The sequence below is a fragment of the Moschus berezovskii genome, chromosome 6 (assembly GCF_049115385.1).
Source record: "Moschus berezovskii isolate FMDL1 chromosome 6, NW_MosBer_1.0, whole genome shotgun sequence".
NCBI classification, from domain to species: Eukaryota; Metazoa; Chordata; class Mammalia; order Artiodactyla; family Moschidae; genus Moschus; species Moschus berezovskii.
Genome location: NC_142465.1, coordinates 43,658,819 through 43,673,345, shown reverse-complemented (window position 1 = coordinate 43,673,345; position 14,527 = coordinate 43,658,819). Strand labels below are relative to the sequence as shown.

The 14,527-nt window shown below is 37.8% G+C and overlaps 1 protein-coding gene across 2 annotated transcripts in view; it reads left to right on the top strand.

The window, feature by feature from the left end:
* Nucleotides 1-14,326, top strand: part of PDZRN4 (PDZ domain containing ring finger 4) — a 401,748-nt gene extending 387,422 nt beyond the window's left edge. For both annotated transcript variants that reach the window (XM_055394719.2, XM_088836970.1), the window contains 3 exons: nucleotides 1,152-1,253; nucleotides 5,486-5,602; nucleotides 10,001-14,326. In XM_055394719.2, the coding sequence (XP_055250694.2) occupies nucleotides 1,152-1,253; nucleotides 5,486-5,602; nucleotides 10,001-11,524 (1,743 nt within the window). In that variant the 3' untranslated portion in view covers nucleotides 11,525-14,326. The remainder of the gene's footprint in view (nucleotides 1-1,151; nucleotides 1,254-5,485; nucleotides 5,603-10,000) is intronic.
* The last annotated feature ends 201 nt before the right edge of the window (nucleotides 14,327-14,527 follow it).

Here is a 14,527-nt window from a genome sequence, read left to right as displayed (position 1 = left end):
AACCTCAGGAGTCTACTTCATGCTTTTAAGAAGAAATTCTCAATGAAAGATGTTAGATTAATTATTGAAAATAGTGGTCAGTGCAGCCACATTTTGTTTAATTTATTGACATAATTAATACTTATTTTAGATGGAATTGCTTGACCTCTTTAACTGAAATTTCTGTCTACTTTCTTTGATTATGTGTTATGGGTCAAAAATCTCTTTGTCTCTATGAAATGGGATGATTAATAAAGTAAAATAAATTTATAAATGTAAAAGAAAAAATACAGCAATAAGAGCTAAATACTTTTGAACATGAAAATGTCATTTAAGATGACAATTTTAGGAACCTTATTTTCTCTGTAGCACTTAGAAAAAAAAATGGTACATTTCAAACACTACTAGAATCTATTGTTTTTAATAAAAAATTTACTTAAGCTTGCTTTCTTTCATTAAGCATTCCTATTAAAGAAAACATTTAAGTTTTTAAATTTAAGTATACTTAAGAGTTGAACCTTATTTTTTTAGTTTTGTTGTTTTAGAGAAGCAGATAAATCTGAGAAAGGAGTTGGGAGTAGTCAAGGATGTTACGGATAAGCTTGTTCTCGTTTGATTAGTTAAGCATCAAAAGATATCCAGAGAGTGATTTGGGGCAACTGAGTCAGACCCACATGCAAATATGAGATGATTAAATGAAAATGCAAGCAGCAGCGGCCCGGGAGCATCACCCGGTGAGAGATAACACGGCGGCTCTCTAATTGGCTCGCAGCGAGCGCGCAGGATGACGGATTTCAGTGTGGTGTTGCTGGGTGCTTTCCCCAGCACCATTATCTCAGAGTGACACTTCCATTACTCTGAGCGGAGAAAGATGAACGTCACCTGTCAGGGGCTGGTTAATTGTGTTGCTAGATGTATGTTGCCAGGGCGCAGGTTGGACATTTATGAACATAACTGCTTCCTCTGATGTCCGCCATCCTTCAGGGATCGATATGGCTCTTACAGTAAGCGCGTAATTGAGTGAAGGCACTTACCACCGAGGGGCTGAAGACGAGCCCATTGTGTGAGCTTCATTGTCCATACATTTACCATAAATGAGCTGATATTTGCCATTTATTGTGTGCAGCATTGTGGAAATGGAAACTAATGCGCCACTTTCATTTGTTTTCTAGATAAATGGGGAAGACATCCAGGATCGCGAGGCGGCGGTGGCCCAGCTGTCTAGCGATGAGTGCAGGAGAATCCTGCTGCTGGTTGCAAGGCCAGAGAGTCAGGTCAGAACACAGAGCAAAAGCCTTGGACTGAACCTTAGGTTCATTGTCTGCTATTCCACATTAGATCAGTGCCATCGTTATTTGTAAAACCAGGCATACAAAATATAATCCAGTCATCATTCCCAATTTGCCAACCTTATCAAAACAATAATAAGCAAAGACTCCTTAATATTGCTCCACATAAAGGCAGCTAAACAACTTATTTTTTAAAAGAAACACAAAATTGAATAATTACTCTCTCCTTCCACTTGCCAGTTATTTAAAATTAATTCATAAATGAAAAATGATTGACTTTACATGATATTTAATTCTGTGTGCATCCCTGCTTTAGGTTGTCATCTAAAAATACTTAATTGGCATATTAAGGTATCTTAAAAGAATCTCTAATGAGAGAAATATTAGCATATCTTGCTATCAACTCATATCTTTTTAGAGTGCCTTTATCAGATAAAATACCTTAGGTAGCACAATGCGGTTCCATGTATAGTAGATGAATTCTTTCCAAGTTTAGCATGACAGACACATCTGTCTGGCCAAAACCAAAACTGATAGCTTCTAAGGAATTGTTTTATATCTTTACAGAGGGAGATGTCATGAAAGTAAAGGAGAGGTAATGGTGGAAGAAAAGTACTCTCGGTACTTCTTTTTATGTCCTTTTTATCCCCCACTGCAATGCAGAGAGGACTTTACATTGTCACCATTCTATCCTTCTGTCAGTAGTTTGAGTGAAGTTGGTTATATCACCATTTGTCTTTTAGGTTATTGATCTGATATTTTTCAGACTCAGTAACTACATCCTATCTATAAATTACATTGAGTAAGTGTATTTCAGTGTCAGACTGAATCCTGACTCGAATATAGTGGTTATAAAAGATCACCCTTTCCGCATATATTTCCTTTATGCCCTTGACCATTCTAATGGTTCCTATAAAGCCTGCCATAGCCCAGGGCAGACTGAAGTTGCACACCTGAGGTCCTGCGAGTGGGGTTGGACAGGCTGCAACTGGCTGGGCTGCCTATGTGAGAGTGAATTATTAAAATGTGTATGAAATTGCACTAATTACCTGGAAATCTGGCAAACCAGTTAATCTCAATGACTCCATTTTCCTGAAAAAGAATAAAGAGGCTAAATACATATTAGTGAAATTGACAGTAAATTGAAGAGAGCTCAACAGTCACCCTTTGTAGAAAAGATAGTTTGACTTTATCCTGTGGTTTCCCTGCCCCTTTCCATGTAACTGCTAGACAACCTCATTAATTTAGAATTAAAGCATTTCCTTTACTATGCCATATAACAGCTATAATGTACTGTGGAACGAATAGAAGTTAATAACATAAGACCAGATTCTGTTAATCTTTGATAGCATAAATATTCTCAGTAGAACCAGTGGTGTTTTTGAATAACTGACTATACTCCTAACCCAAGAGTTAATGTTGGAGGATGAATTTTCAAATAATACTTTCCACAATTGATAAAAGATGGTCATCTGACTCTGAAGGATACCATCCTATCTGACAAAAGCAGGATCTTCCTTAGCCCCTTGATCCTGAAGAAGTCATAATGACACTGAAATGAAGCTGATTGCCTTTAGAAAACCAGATTTCTAGAAAACTAAGGAAAGAAAATGCATTGTAACACCATACTTTAAAATGTAATTTAAGCATTACATTCTATAAGGTGGCAAAAGCAACACAAAACAAAACTTGTATATATGTCACCATATTCCCCATCAGTTTCAATATATTTCATTATTGCATTTTTGTGTGTATATTTTATTTAGGGAGAGTAGAAGTTTATGTGTCGTTTTTCTAGCCTTTTAAAAATAATGTTTCAAATACTCTCAGAAATGATCTACAGAGTTGCTGGGGGGAGTATTGTGCAACCATGCAATATTTTTAAATAACTCATTTCTTCCATTCCCGGTCAACGTCAACTTACTTTCATTTTCTGCCCATTTTCTCCCTTAGACCATTAAAGATATCGCTATTTTGTCCTATTCCCCTTGGGACACTGGTTGAGAACAGGCTCTTGTAAGAACTGAAGAGAACTTTCGAGACAGTGCAGGTTGTTTCTTTCTTTGAGTTACCACGTGTGATTCTCTGTGGTGTAGATGGATCCCCTTGTATAATTATGACTATGCTTAACCTCCAGGGAAAAGTCAGTCTGCCAGAGCACTGGACTCAGACTGCCATATTTATGTCAGTCTGTCACATTATGGGAAATGTGACAGGGAAAGGTGAGCCAGAAGAATGTCTCCTGACTTAGTGTGTTGTGTATTCCTCCAGCCTAGAGGGACACCTATCAAAGCAGACGGACACTAACTACCCATGGCAACTCAGGGATCTGTGGGGTTAGCTAACAAGAAAAGGGTTATAGGGAACTGTTAATTTCTATCATTTGCTCTCTTTGTCTTCCCCACCCCTTCATTTCAATTTCAAAAAATTCTGTTCTATCATTCACTGTATCAATGTTTGCAAATATTTTGTTTTGACCTGATTAAAGAAACATTCCTTGGTATGCTTATAAAAAATATACAGTTCTAACTTTAAGTAATTTCTTTTGGAGTCTGGCATTTGCAACTTCATGAAACTTAAAAGGGATTAAAAAATATAAAACTTGAACAATTATGAATTGGACTGAATTTAAATTTTTAGTCAGCTTAATTTTCATAGCTCATCTGCATATCAAAATCACTGGGGTGGAACTCGGTCAAGTTATTCAGGCCAAATTGAAATAAATGAGGATGAATAAATGCATTGACGCTTTTGGCCCACTCAAGTTTGAGATAATTTAAGGTCTAGGTAGACTTCAATAAATAAAAAAGAAAGTGATAATTGCCTTCTTTTAATGAATATGATGCATATACACTAATGCCTCTTCTGATGCAATTTAATGTTTTCTCAGGGATTCCCAGGTGACTCAGTGATAAATAAAACAATCCACCTACCAATGCAGGAGACATAGACTTGATCCCTGGGTCAGGGAGATCCCTGGAGGAGGGCATGGCAACCCACTCCAGTATCCTTGCCTGGAAAATCCCATGGATAGAGAAGCCTAGCAGGCTATAGTCCATGGGGGTCACAAAGAGTTGGACATGACTGAGCATGCACACAGGTTTATTTGTGTTTAAGTTTTGGAAGTTCAGCTCTCTTAAAGACAAGCTTGTTTTATGTGTTTGCTTGGTGCTTAAGCCTTAGTCTTGTTGTGAAAACATCTCCCACTCTTGTTAATTTTGACTCACTAGAAAACTGCTGTTCCATTGTAACACAGAGTAAAGAACTTTGACAATTATCCAGTTAATTCAATCAGTATAGACAGCTAATTGATGTAATCCAGCTCCAAAAACCCACTTTGAGGCAAATTATCTGTATTGACTGTCAACACTTATCATATTAACAAGATAACCACAAGTTTTCCACTTCCCTTTATATTAAGAAGCCAAAAGGATTTGCTTGGTTTAGTTTGTGTAAGACTCCCACAAGAATACCTGCCTTCAGCACCCACAGACAAGACCCTGCATGCTTCACACTGCTCCCTCACCCTTATATGCAACATTTAAGGTCTTTTTCCTTGGAAGTGGGTCTGAGAAATGAATCACAATAGTTACACCATAGCATCGCTTTGTTTTTGAGAATAACTTGGAATTTTCCTTTTTTTTCAGATAAAATAATTGTATGTATTTGTGGCAAGGAGCCATCTTGTTAACTTGAAAGTCATCCACCTCAAAATCAAAAACAGAGTGAGGGTAGCGTGTGTGCGTGTGTGTGTGTGTGTGTGTGTGTTTGTGTGTGTGTGTGTGTGTGTAATGAGAGGGGCACTTTGTGTGGAGTTGCTTTGGGGTTGCTGTTAAGGAAAAAGGCCCTATTGTCTCACAGCTATTAGTACCACTGCAGTTCTTTAGCAAGGGGACTAAGGTAATGAGCATGACAGCTGTGGATTATGCAGCATGCTTTTCATACATTTTGAAAGACGGTAATGTTCTGTGCTATGAGATCTACTCAGTTATGAGAGAAAATCTGTAGTTCTGTTTTAGGAAAAGATAAAACACATAAGAGCCCAATTTTTTTTTATCACCTTTTCTTCCTTCTGAGAGGTGAACTATAGGAGGCTGGTATTTTGAAGAGAATCATTATGATAAAAGGAACTAGTCAGGCATCACCATTTAAGTTTACCCTATTTTACCATGAGTCCTCACTAACAGAATATAATGTACTAATGTATTCTTATGTAGGTGGATGAAGGCTGGCTGGAAGATGAAAGGAATGAATTATTAGAGGAGTTAAACTTGGCAATGTTGGAAGAACAGCATAGTGAAGCAATGCAGCACACTGCCAATGAGGTGGAGCAGGTAGGACCATGATCTGAACTCCATCATTGGAAATGATGCTATTCTTCCCTAAATGCATAATCTTAAATGAATTTTTTTTTTAAATCAAAGCCTTTTAGTGAACATCTCTGTGATGGTGATTTCTGAAGGCAAAAGATCATCTTAAATGAAGTGGAGGAAATAAATACAATTTTTTCTATTAAGAATATTTTTAGTCTGGGAAGCTTAGGGACCATTATGGAGGGCACAGTAATATTCAGGTGCTGACTCAGGTACTGTTCAATGTAATTTAGAAATTTAGTAGTAAAAATATATTTTGCCTCACAGTACACCAGCCGGAGATAAACTATATCTCAAGAAGCAACCCCTCCTCCCCCCAAATTAATTTTTTTAAATTTTAAAATATCAATGTAGATATTTGAATATCTACTTGAGGAAGATGATGACATGATTAAGCCATTGATCTTATTTGGATATTTGGTATCATGATTACACTGAATTATAAGTAGTTGGACAAGATTATTGACATCACTTTGTCTTAAGGTCACATATTCATTCAACAAAAAGTTCTGAGCCCCTGATATACTTCAAGTACATTTGATCCTGAGAATACAAACAAAATGAGCAAAATTCCTCCCTTTAAGTAACTCATAACTGGTGAATGATCAAAGTGTGGTTTGTGGCAAACAGCCTCAGGAATCTTTGCATTTTTGTTGTCATTGTTCTTTACTAGATAAAATTAAGATCAATATAGCCTAGATTTTTTATGTCAGATTCATGTCATTCGTTTCCCTGATATAATTCTATTAACACTTCTGCTCTCAATCTGCTGATTGTTTAATTATCATCCTATTCTCAACATGAATTCTTAACTCATCCTAAAAGATAATTATTTTAAAAAGTCCTGACAGTTAGGCTTAGGAACATAAAACACAAACATCCTATCACTTTACTGAACTGAATGATGAGATATGGTGACATGCTGACATCCCATAACAGAGGTGTGTGTGTGTGTGTGTACATGTGTGCACAATCACTAATATTAGTGCATATACTAATAATTAGTTTGCAAACTACAGTTGACAGAACCACGTGTGCTCACCATGGGTACTCAGTGGCCACTTCACAAACAGTACTTCATGCTCAAAAGCAATGCTCCTACTGTAGTGATTGCTTTTCAATATAAGGAGGACAGGTTGAAATTTTTATGTATGACTTCAACACTGGCCACAAATAAAGATATTTTTTGGTGGCAGCTGCTGGTTATGAGCAAGAAAGTCCTTGCTCCAGGCTTTTTCTCTTTTAGATACAAAATGTGACCTGATACAGAATTGACAGGAGGATGTTGAAATAAAGAAAGAAGGGTGAAATCCTGTCCAGGTGTAGTGATATAGTGTCAGATGCTGCCTACTCACCAGACGTAATACAAATGCTAGGTCTTTTGAGGTAACACAAGATGTCCCTGAGGTTAGATTTTCACTGTGTAGAAATTTTTCTTCACCATAAGACTGAAAAATGATGAGATATACAGAAACCTTTAAAAGTCCTTTGCCCTTATAAACAATAACACTACATTAGAAATGTCTTGGTAGAAACATTGCCTGTCACTATGATAATTCCATAGGGAAATGATAAATTATAGAGTTGCATTATGTCAGAAACCCAGAATTTTAGTTTTGAGAATAGAAAACTCTTTTTATTTTCACATGTGCTCATAAACCAGTAACAAAAGAAAGAGAAATGCAATAAAAAATTGCATATCCGTGTGTAAAAGCTAAAATATACGTCCATCTGAAAGTTTCACCTTACATGCTCTCCTTGGTCCTGTGACTGCTGTTGACACACATTTTGTCAACAGATTTGTCTATCATTTATACTCCATAAGAAAATATCACCTTCTTGTATTTTTCAGCTTACTCTTAGACAGGAGAAAATATAAATATAAGTATTGTGGTATACAAACTAAACTGTCCAATATCAGTAATACCCTCTGGGGATTTGATAGGGATTCCTTGGTGGCTTGGATGGTAAAGAGTCTGCCTGCAATGTGGGAGACCCAGGTTTGATCCCTGGGTTGGGAAGATTCACTGGAGAAGGAAATGGCAACACACTCCAATATTTTTGCCTGGGGGTTTTATGGCACAGTGTGCAAATGTTACCACATTTGATGTTGCTGTCACCTTATAGCAAGGAATATAGAGATGTATCGAGTTTTCCATTATTAGTTACAATTACTTGGAGAAGACTCTTGAGAGTCCCTTGGACTGCAAGGAGATCCAACAGTCCATTCTAAAGGAGATCAGTCCTGGGTGTTCATTGGCGGGACTGATGCTGAAGCTGAAACTCCAATACTTTGGCCAACTCATGCAACGAGCTGACTCACTGGAAAAGACTCTGATGCTGGGAAAGGTTGGGGGCGGGAGGAGAAGGGGACAACAGAGAATGAGATGGCTGGATGGCATCACCGACTCTGTGGACATGAGTTTGAGTGAACTCTGGGAGTTGGTGATGGACAGGGAGGCCTGGCGTGCTGTGATTCATGGGGTCGCAGAGAGTCGGACACAACTGAGCGACTGAACTGAACTGAACTGATGTATGTTTGCTCATTAAGTCACTTCAGTTGTATCTCACCCTGTGCAACCCTGTGGACTGAAGCCTGCCAAGCTCCTCTGTCCATGGAATTCTCCAGACTAGAATACTGAAGTGGATGGCATACCCTCCTCCAGGAGAACTTCCTGACCCATGGATCGAACCCACATCTCTTACATCTACTTGCATTGGCAAGCAGGTTCTTTACCACTGGTGCCTTATGGATAACATTCTTTTTTTATCAATAAGACATTTTAAATCAATCATAGTATGTTCTCAACAAATGAGGAAAAATATTTTATTTCTATAAAGATTGAGAATCCTAGAATTAACATGATATGTGGTCATGTTCTCCCTCCAGTTCATTATATTTTTTCTGCCACTACTTGATTGGAAGAAAACTACAATTGTCTGACACTTTCAAACCTGTTTTACTTTTTATCACCTATCCTTTCTTTCTTTGACACTAACAGGCTTAATTATATCTAAATATATAATTTCCTGCTAAAGGGAAAAATGTACATATATACAAAAGTGAGTAAACTTAGACATAAGGAGAAAACAATCTAGAAATTGTATTTGTAGACTTTTACAAGAGAAGTGATAGAATAAAGAGTAACTTTACGTTATTCACAGAAAAGCAACTAGATGTGCATCTCCGTAGGGCAGTGACAGTTAATTGTTCTGCATGAAAAGCCAAAAATTACCAGGGAGTGAAGTTCACATATATATTTACATACACATCTATTTTTTGACATTATGCCCTTGTCTGGCAATCAGTGCTGCTCAGATTTGAGGGGAACCATCATTTTACTCTCAGTATAATAAAACTCACTTCTGAAGGAAATTACTGGCTAAGAGTAGAAAAATCTTTTAAGTGACCCAATGAGTCCTAAGACATTATTGTTGCTTTTGAACAACATAATATGGAGATGCCTTGAAGTCAAAGTACATGTATACAAGAATATAGTACCTTGGATGTAAAGAAGTCCTGTCCATGGAGGATGGCACTGGCCTCCTAGACTTTCTGCCTAAGAAGTTACATCCATCTGGGACTAAGTTTCCTTATCTATGGACGAAGGTCTCGGGCTCCTGTACTTATTCCTGAAATTTTGTGATATTTCATTTATTATCATCAGTGTATTACTAGATCCAATGAAGTTTCTTTTGAACTTGAGAAAAGTTCATGAAGAAAAGAAATAGTAACACATGACGTGGCTTCTGAACTCCAGACCTTCATTGCTGAAGACTGTTTTGGGATTCTGTCTTACTCATCCTTTTGTATGTTATCACCTCAGAAACTCATTTATACAACTTCACTCCAGTTTCTCAACTAAAAGAGAGCCGAAGACAAGAATCACTTATTTTAAATCACTCATTTAATTTTAATTTAATTATTTTAATGTGTCCTGTTTTATTTATCTTCAAGTGAGTAGCATAGCCATATTCAAGCAGCTTTTGTTTTCTTTATTTTAGAGCAAAAAAAAAGAATGCCATCAGCCAATTGCCTTTATTTGTAAAACAGTTATGGATACTAGAATTAGGGTAGCTTTCTAGGAGCTGAACTTTTGCCAAGAAGCATTGTTTTTTCAAACAAGTGTTCATTTTTTTTTTATTGGAGGCTAATTATTTTACAATATTATATTGGTTGGTTTTGCCATACATTGACATGAATCTGCCCCGGGTGTACATGAGTTCCCCTTCCTGAACCCCTCTCCCACCACCCTCCTCCCTTTATCCTCCCTCTGGGTCATCCCCGCACACCAGCCCCGAGCATCCTGTAACATGCATCGTTTAACTTTCTTTCTTCTCGTAACTTTATTTTCCTAGCCAAAGAAACAAGAAGAAGAAGAAGGCACAACAGATACGGCAACATCCTCATCCAACAACCATGAGAAGGACAGTGGAGTGGGGCGCACAGATGAAAGCTTGCGGAATGACGAGAGCTCAGAGCAGGAGAATGCAACCGAGGATCCCAAAGGCACATCTCTGAAAAGCAAAAGAGAGCTGGGGCAGAGCCAAGACACTCTGGGAAGCATTGAACTTCAGTGCAATGAGAGTTTTGTGTCTGGTGAATACATTGACTCAGACTATATTGGCAACCAAGATGAGGAGTGTGAAAGATTTCGGCAGCTCTTGGAGCTCAAATGCAAGATAAGGAAACATGGGGAGTATGACCTGTATTACTCAAGCAGCACAATAGAATGCAATCAGGGAGGACGAGAGGGAGTGGAGCACGAACTACAGTTGCTTAATGAAGAACTGAGAAACATTGAACTTGAGTGCCAAACTATCATGCAGGCTCACAGGCTCCAGAAAGTGACAGACCAGTATGGACATATCTGGGCATTGCATGATGGAGGGTTCCAAAGTTATAACACCAGCATAGATACCCAGAGGGGAAAACTAGATGACATCCTTGAACACCCAGAAAAGTCAGACAAAGACAGTTCCAGTGCTTACAACACAGCTGAAAGTTGCAGAAGCACTCCACTCACTGTGGACCGTTCCCCTGACAGTTCCCTTCCAAGAGTGATAAGCCTCACCAATAAGAAAAACCTGAGAAGCACAATGGCAGCCAACCAGTCCTCTTCTGGACAGAGCACTAAAGAGTCAACCTGCACCAAAGCCAAAACCGCTGAACAAGGCTGTGTCATTGAAGGCAAAGAGAAGACTTCAGAAAGCAGCAAGCTTTCTGATCCAGAGAACAGCAGTGAACACATCCCTTATCTCTCTCCTTACCACAGCTCCTCCTATAGATATGCAAACATCCCAGCACACGCCAAGCATTATCAAAGCTACATGCAGTTAATTCAACAGAAGTCCGCAGTCGAGTACGCTCAGAGTCAGCTCAGCTTGGTGAGCTTGTGCAAGGAATCTCAGAAGTGCTCAGAACCCAAGATGGAATGGAAGGTGAAAATCAGGAGCGACGGGACGCGGTACATCACCAAGAGACCCGTGCGGGACCGCATTCTAAAGGAGCGTGCCTTAAAGATCAAGGAGGAGCGGAGTGGCATGACCACGGACGATGACACCATGAGCGAGATGAAGATGGGGCGCTACTGGAGCAAAGAGGAGAGGAAACAACACTTGGTGAGGGCCAAGGAGCAGCGGCGCCGCCGCGAGTTCATGATGCGGAGCCGGCTGGAGTGTCTCAAGGAGAGTCCCCAGAGCGGCAGTGAGGGCAAGAAGGAGGTCAGCATCATTGAACTGAGTCACAAAAAGATGATGAAGAAAAGAAACAAGAAAATTTTGGACAACTGGATGACAATCCAAGAACTAATGACTCATGGGGCCAAGTCCCCTGATGGCACACAAGTTCCTAATGCCTTTTTGTCTGTCACCACGGTATGACCCAATTGATGGAATGCAGCTGATTTTCAGAGGGTGCTACCAGTTTGGGTAGAGGATGCTTGCCTCGTTCAATGTGGCATTTTTATATATATTTTGTGACTCTTTACAGTTTAAATTTTTTGTAAGCAAGAATACCTGCTAATTTTTCATTTGTTTTTCATATATCGGTACTTCTTTTTGGCTGAGATTTTTTTCTTTGACTTGTGATATATTCATATTACTCATTTATATATAAAAACAAGCAAAAGGAAAGAAAACAAAAAAAAACTTTCACAAAAATACTGAGGAGCCAATTAATTTCCTATTTTAATGTACCTATTATAGATCTGGATTTATTTCTCTAGTTCACTTATTTTCAACTTTAATAACAACTCAATGCCAAAACATTTCTATGCTTTTTGACCTAATACATATGAAATCGAACATGATGATAAATCATGTGCCACATCTTGTTTTATACATAAAAATCACCTCTTTTTAACATCCTGTTGTACATTTAACACATAAATGGCCATTATCTTTGTCTCAGTAAAGTGTAGGTGGACAATCTTCCTGTGGTATGTAGTGACACTGTTTATGTAGTTAGATAGTTGTGGTAATTGTGACAATAAAAGAGAAATAAATTATTGATTATCCCTGAGAAAAGCTATCAAGGAGTATTTTATTTCCATTGTTCCCTGTGGTTGCCCAATATAAATTAGTTATAAATGTATACTCTTTAGAAGACTCCTAATTGTGAATTATAAAATGTGTACATTTTCTATCCCATTTTTCAATAAATTGTCCTGAAATACTTCCCATAGATCATTGTGTCACATATTCTCACTAAGATTAAGTTATGTCGAGCATCTCAGAGTTGCTGTCTAAGCATTCAATAATCATGATTTCATGCTCTCCTTGACTGCTACCCACCCACATAAAGAAACTCCAAGAACAATTTAAGGGATGATATGGAAACAGAGGATCAGTAAGTAGCTGAGACTGCTTGTAAGGACACTGTTTTAGTCAGCTCAAACTGCCATAACGACATATTATAGGTTGTGTGGCTTAAAAAACAGGAATTTCTCACAGTTCTTGAGGCTGGAAACCCATCATCAAGGCACCAACAAATTCAGCTCCTGATGAGGGCTCTCTTCCTGCTTTGTAAATGGCCTCCTTGTTTTGTCCTCACACGGTAGAGAAAGAGAGGAAGCTGTTTGCTGTGACTTCTTTTAAGGACACTAATCCCATCTCATTTAAACCTAATTACCACCCAAAGGCCCCATTTTCAGCTACCATCACATTAGGACTTAGAGCTTCAACATATTGATATGTCAGGGGAGAGGCAGTTCAGACATCATGAGCATTTGTTTAGTTCATCCTTTGGAAAGAAATTCTTGGAAACTATCTTTTCAATAATTTTCAGCCTACTCAATTACAGATGCCTTATTAAAAAGTCAGATTGTTAGATTATCAGATAGGATATTTGAGTCTAGCTTTTCATCATATAAACATCAACTGTATCATATATGAATCATGATGCCTTCAAAGTGAAAGATCAGATCAATGTGTGTGTGAATTTGATCAAATTTTCATTCAACCCAAGAGATTGTTTTAACATAACAGAGACACAACATCTAAACATCTTTGAAGCTACTTTCCTGTTTAAAAACCTATAGTGGCTCCTTAATAGCTCTTAAATCAAACTCTGATGCCCCAGCCTTATTTTCAAGGTTCTCCACTAACTTGCCCACCTTACCTCCTGTGCCTCCTCTTTAGGTTTTCTCTGAGTTGTTCTGGCTTCCGAGCAGCCTGCCCATTTTCACTGAAGTCATCTAATGTTATTTACCCATCTGGAGTTTCTGTGCCAAATCCTACACCTTTCTTGGAGAGTAATCACATGTACATTTTCTCTTTGGAGCCTGTTTTGATGACACTGGGTTTTCTCCACATTTTGATATACACTATGATGCACCTGCAGTTTATTTTACCTTGAAGATTTTATCCTTCCATTATTTGGATCACATACACAGAACTTATTGTCTCTCTGCACAGATCTAAAGTACATGGAGTCTGGCCCTTGGTTCACCTTCTTTGTAAATCTCTCATAGGATGTCATTTAAACAATAACAAATGCTAGTTGAGTTAAATTATTTTATTCACTTATCTCACATATTGGTCCTTTTGTTACTATTTTCCTTACTCGTCTACCTGTCTAAGTTCTTACCTTTCAAAGGGCTATTACCTAGATGGAAAGAAATAAATCTAATTTACATATAATAAAAAGCTGGTCTCAAAAATTTTAAGATAGTGATAGTAAGAGCAACTTAAGTCAACTGAAAATTTCATCACTGCTGACTTTAATCCAATCAATAAAACTGCTCAGTGCACAGAGAGATAAATTTTGATCAGATGGTTTTAAATAAGAATACCTCTCTAGCTTAAAAACTCAGTTTCTTCCTGATCTAATGCCTATGGTTATTGTTTATCCTCTTGATACAACTGGGTTTAAATATTCATTGAATTCAAATTACTCCTATAGATAAATGAGTTTGGAACCAACATGTAGATATTTTCCAGGAGAAATATGTACACATCTCACAGAATGCAGTGTTTCCAAAGTTGCCAACTTAATTTTATTTTTATTAAGGCCAAGTGTGCTTGCCAATTTTTAAAAACTGTGATGTTAGTGCTTTTCATGTCTGTGTTTATACAATTCTACAAACTGAGAAATGTCTTTTTCAAAAATCAGTGAATATCTGAGAAGTGTTATGCTTTATCTTTCTACATAGCATATCTTTGTGCTAAGCATGTTTTTTTCACCCTAGTAAATGAATAATAAACCTGCTGCTCAACAAATAAAATTAATTGACTATATGTGAAATATTTTATTTTAGTTCAAAAGATGTATGTGAATGTGAAGAGGAAAAACTACTTTACTTGGGCTTGCCTTTGAAACTCCATATTTTTTGTTGACAGAAATTGGTGTTAGGATCCATACGTGAATGACCTAAGAAGCGGGAA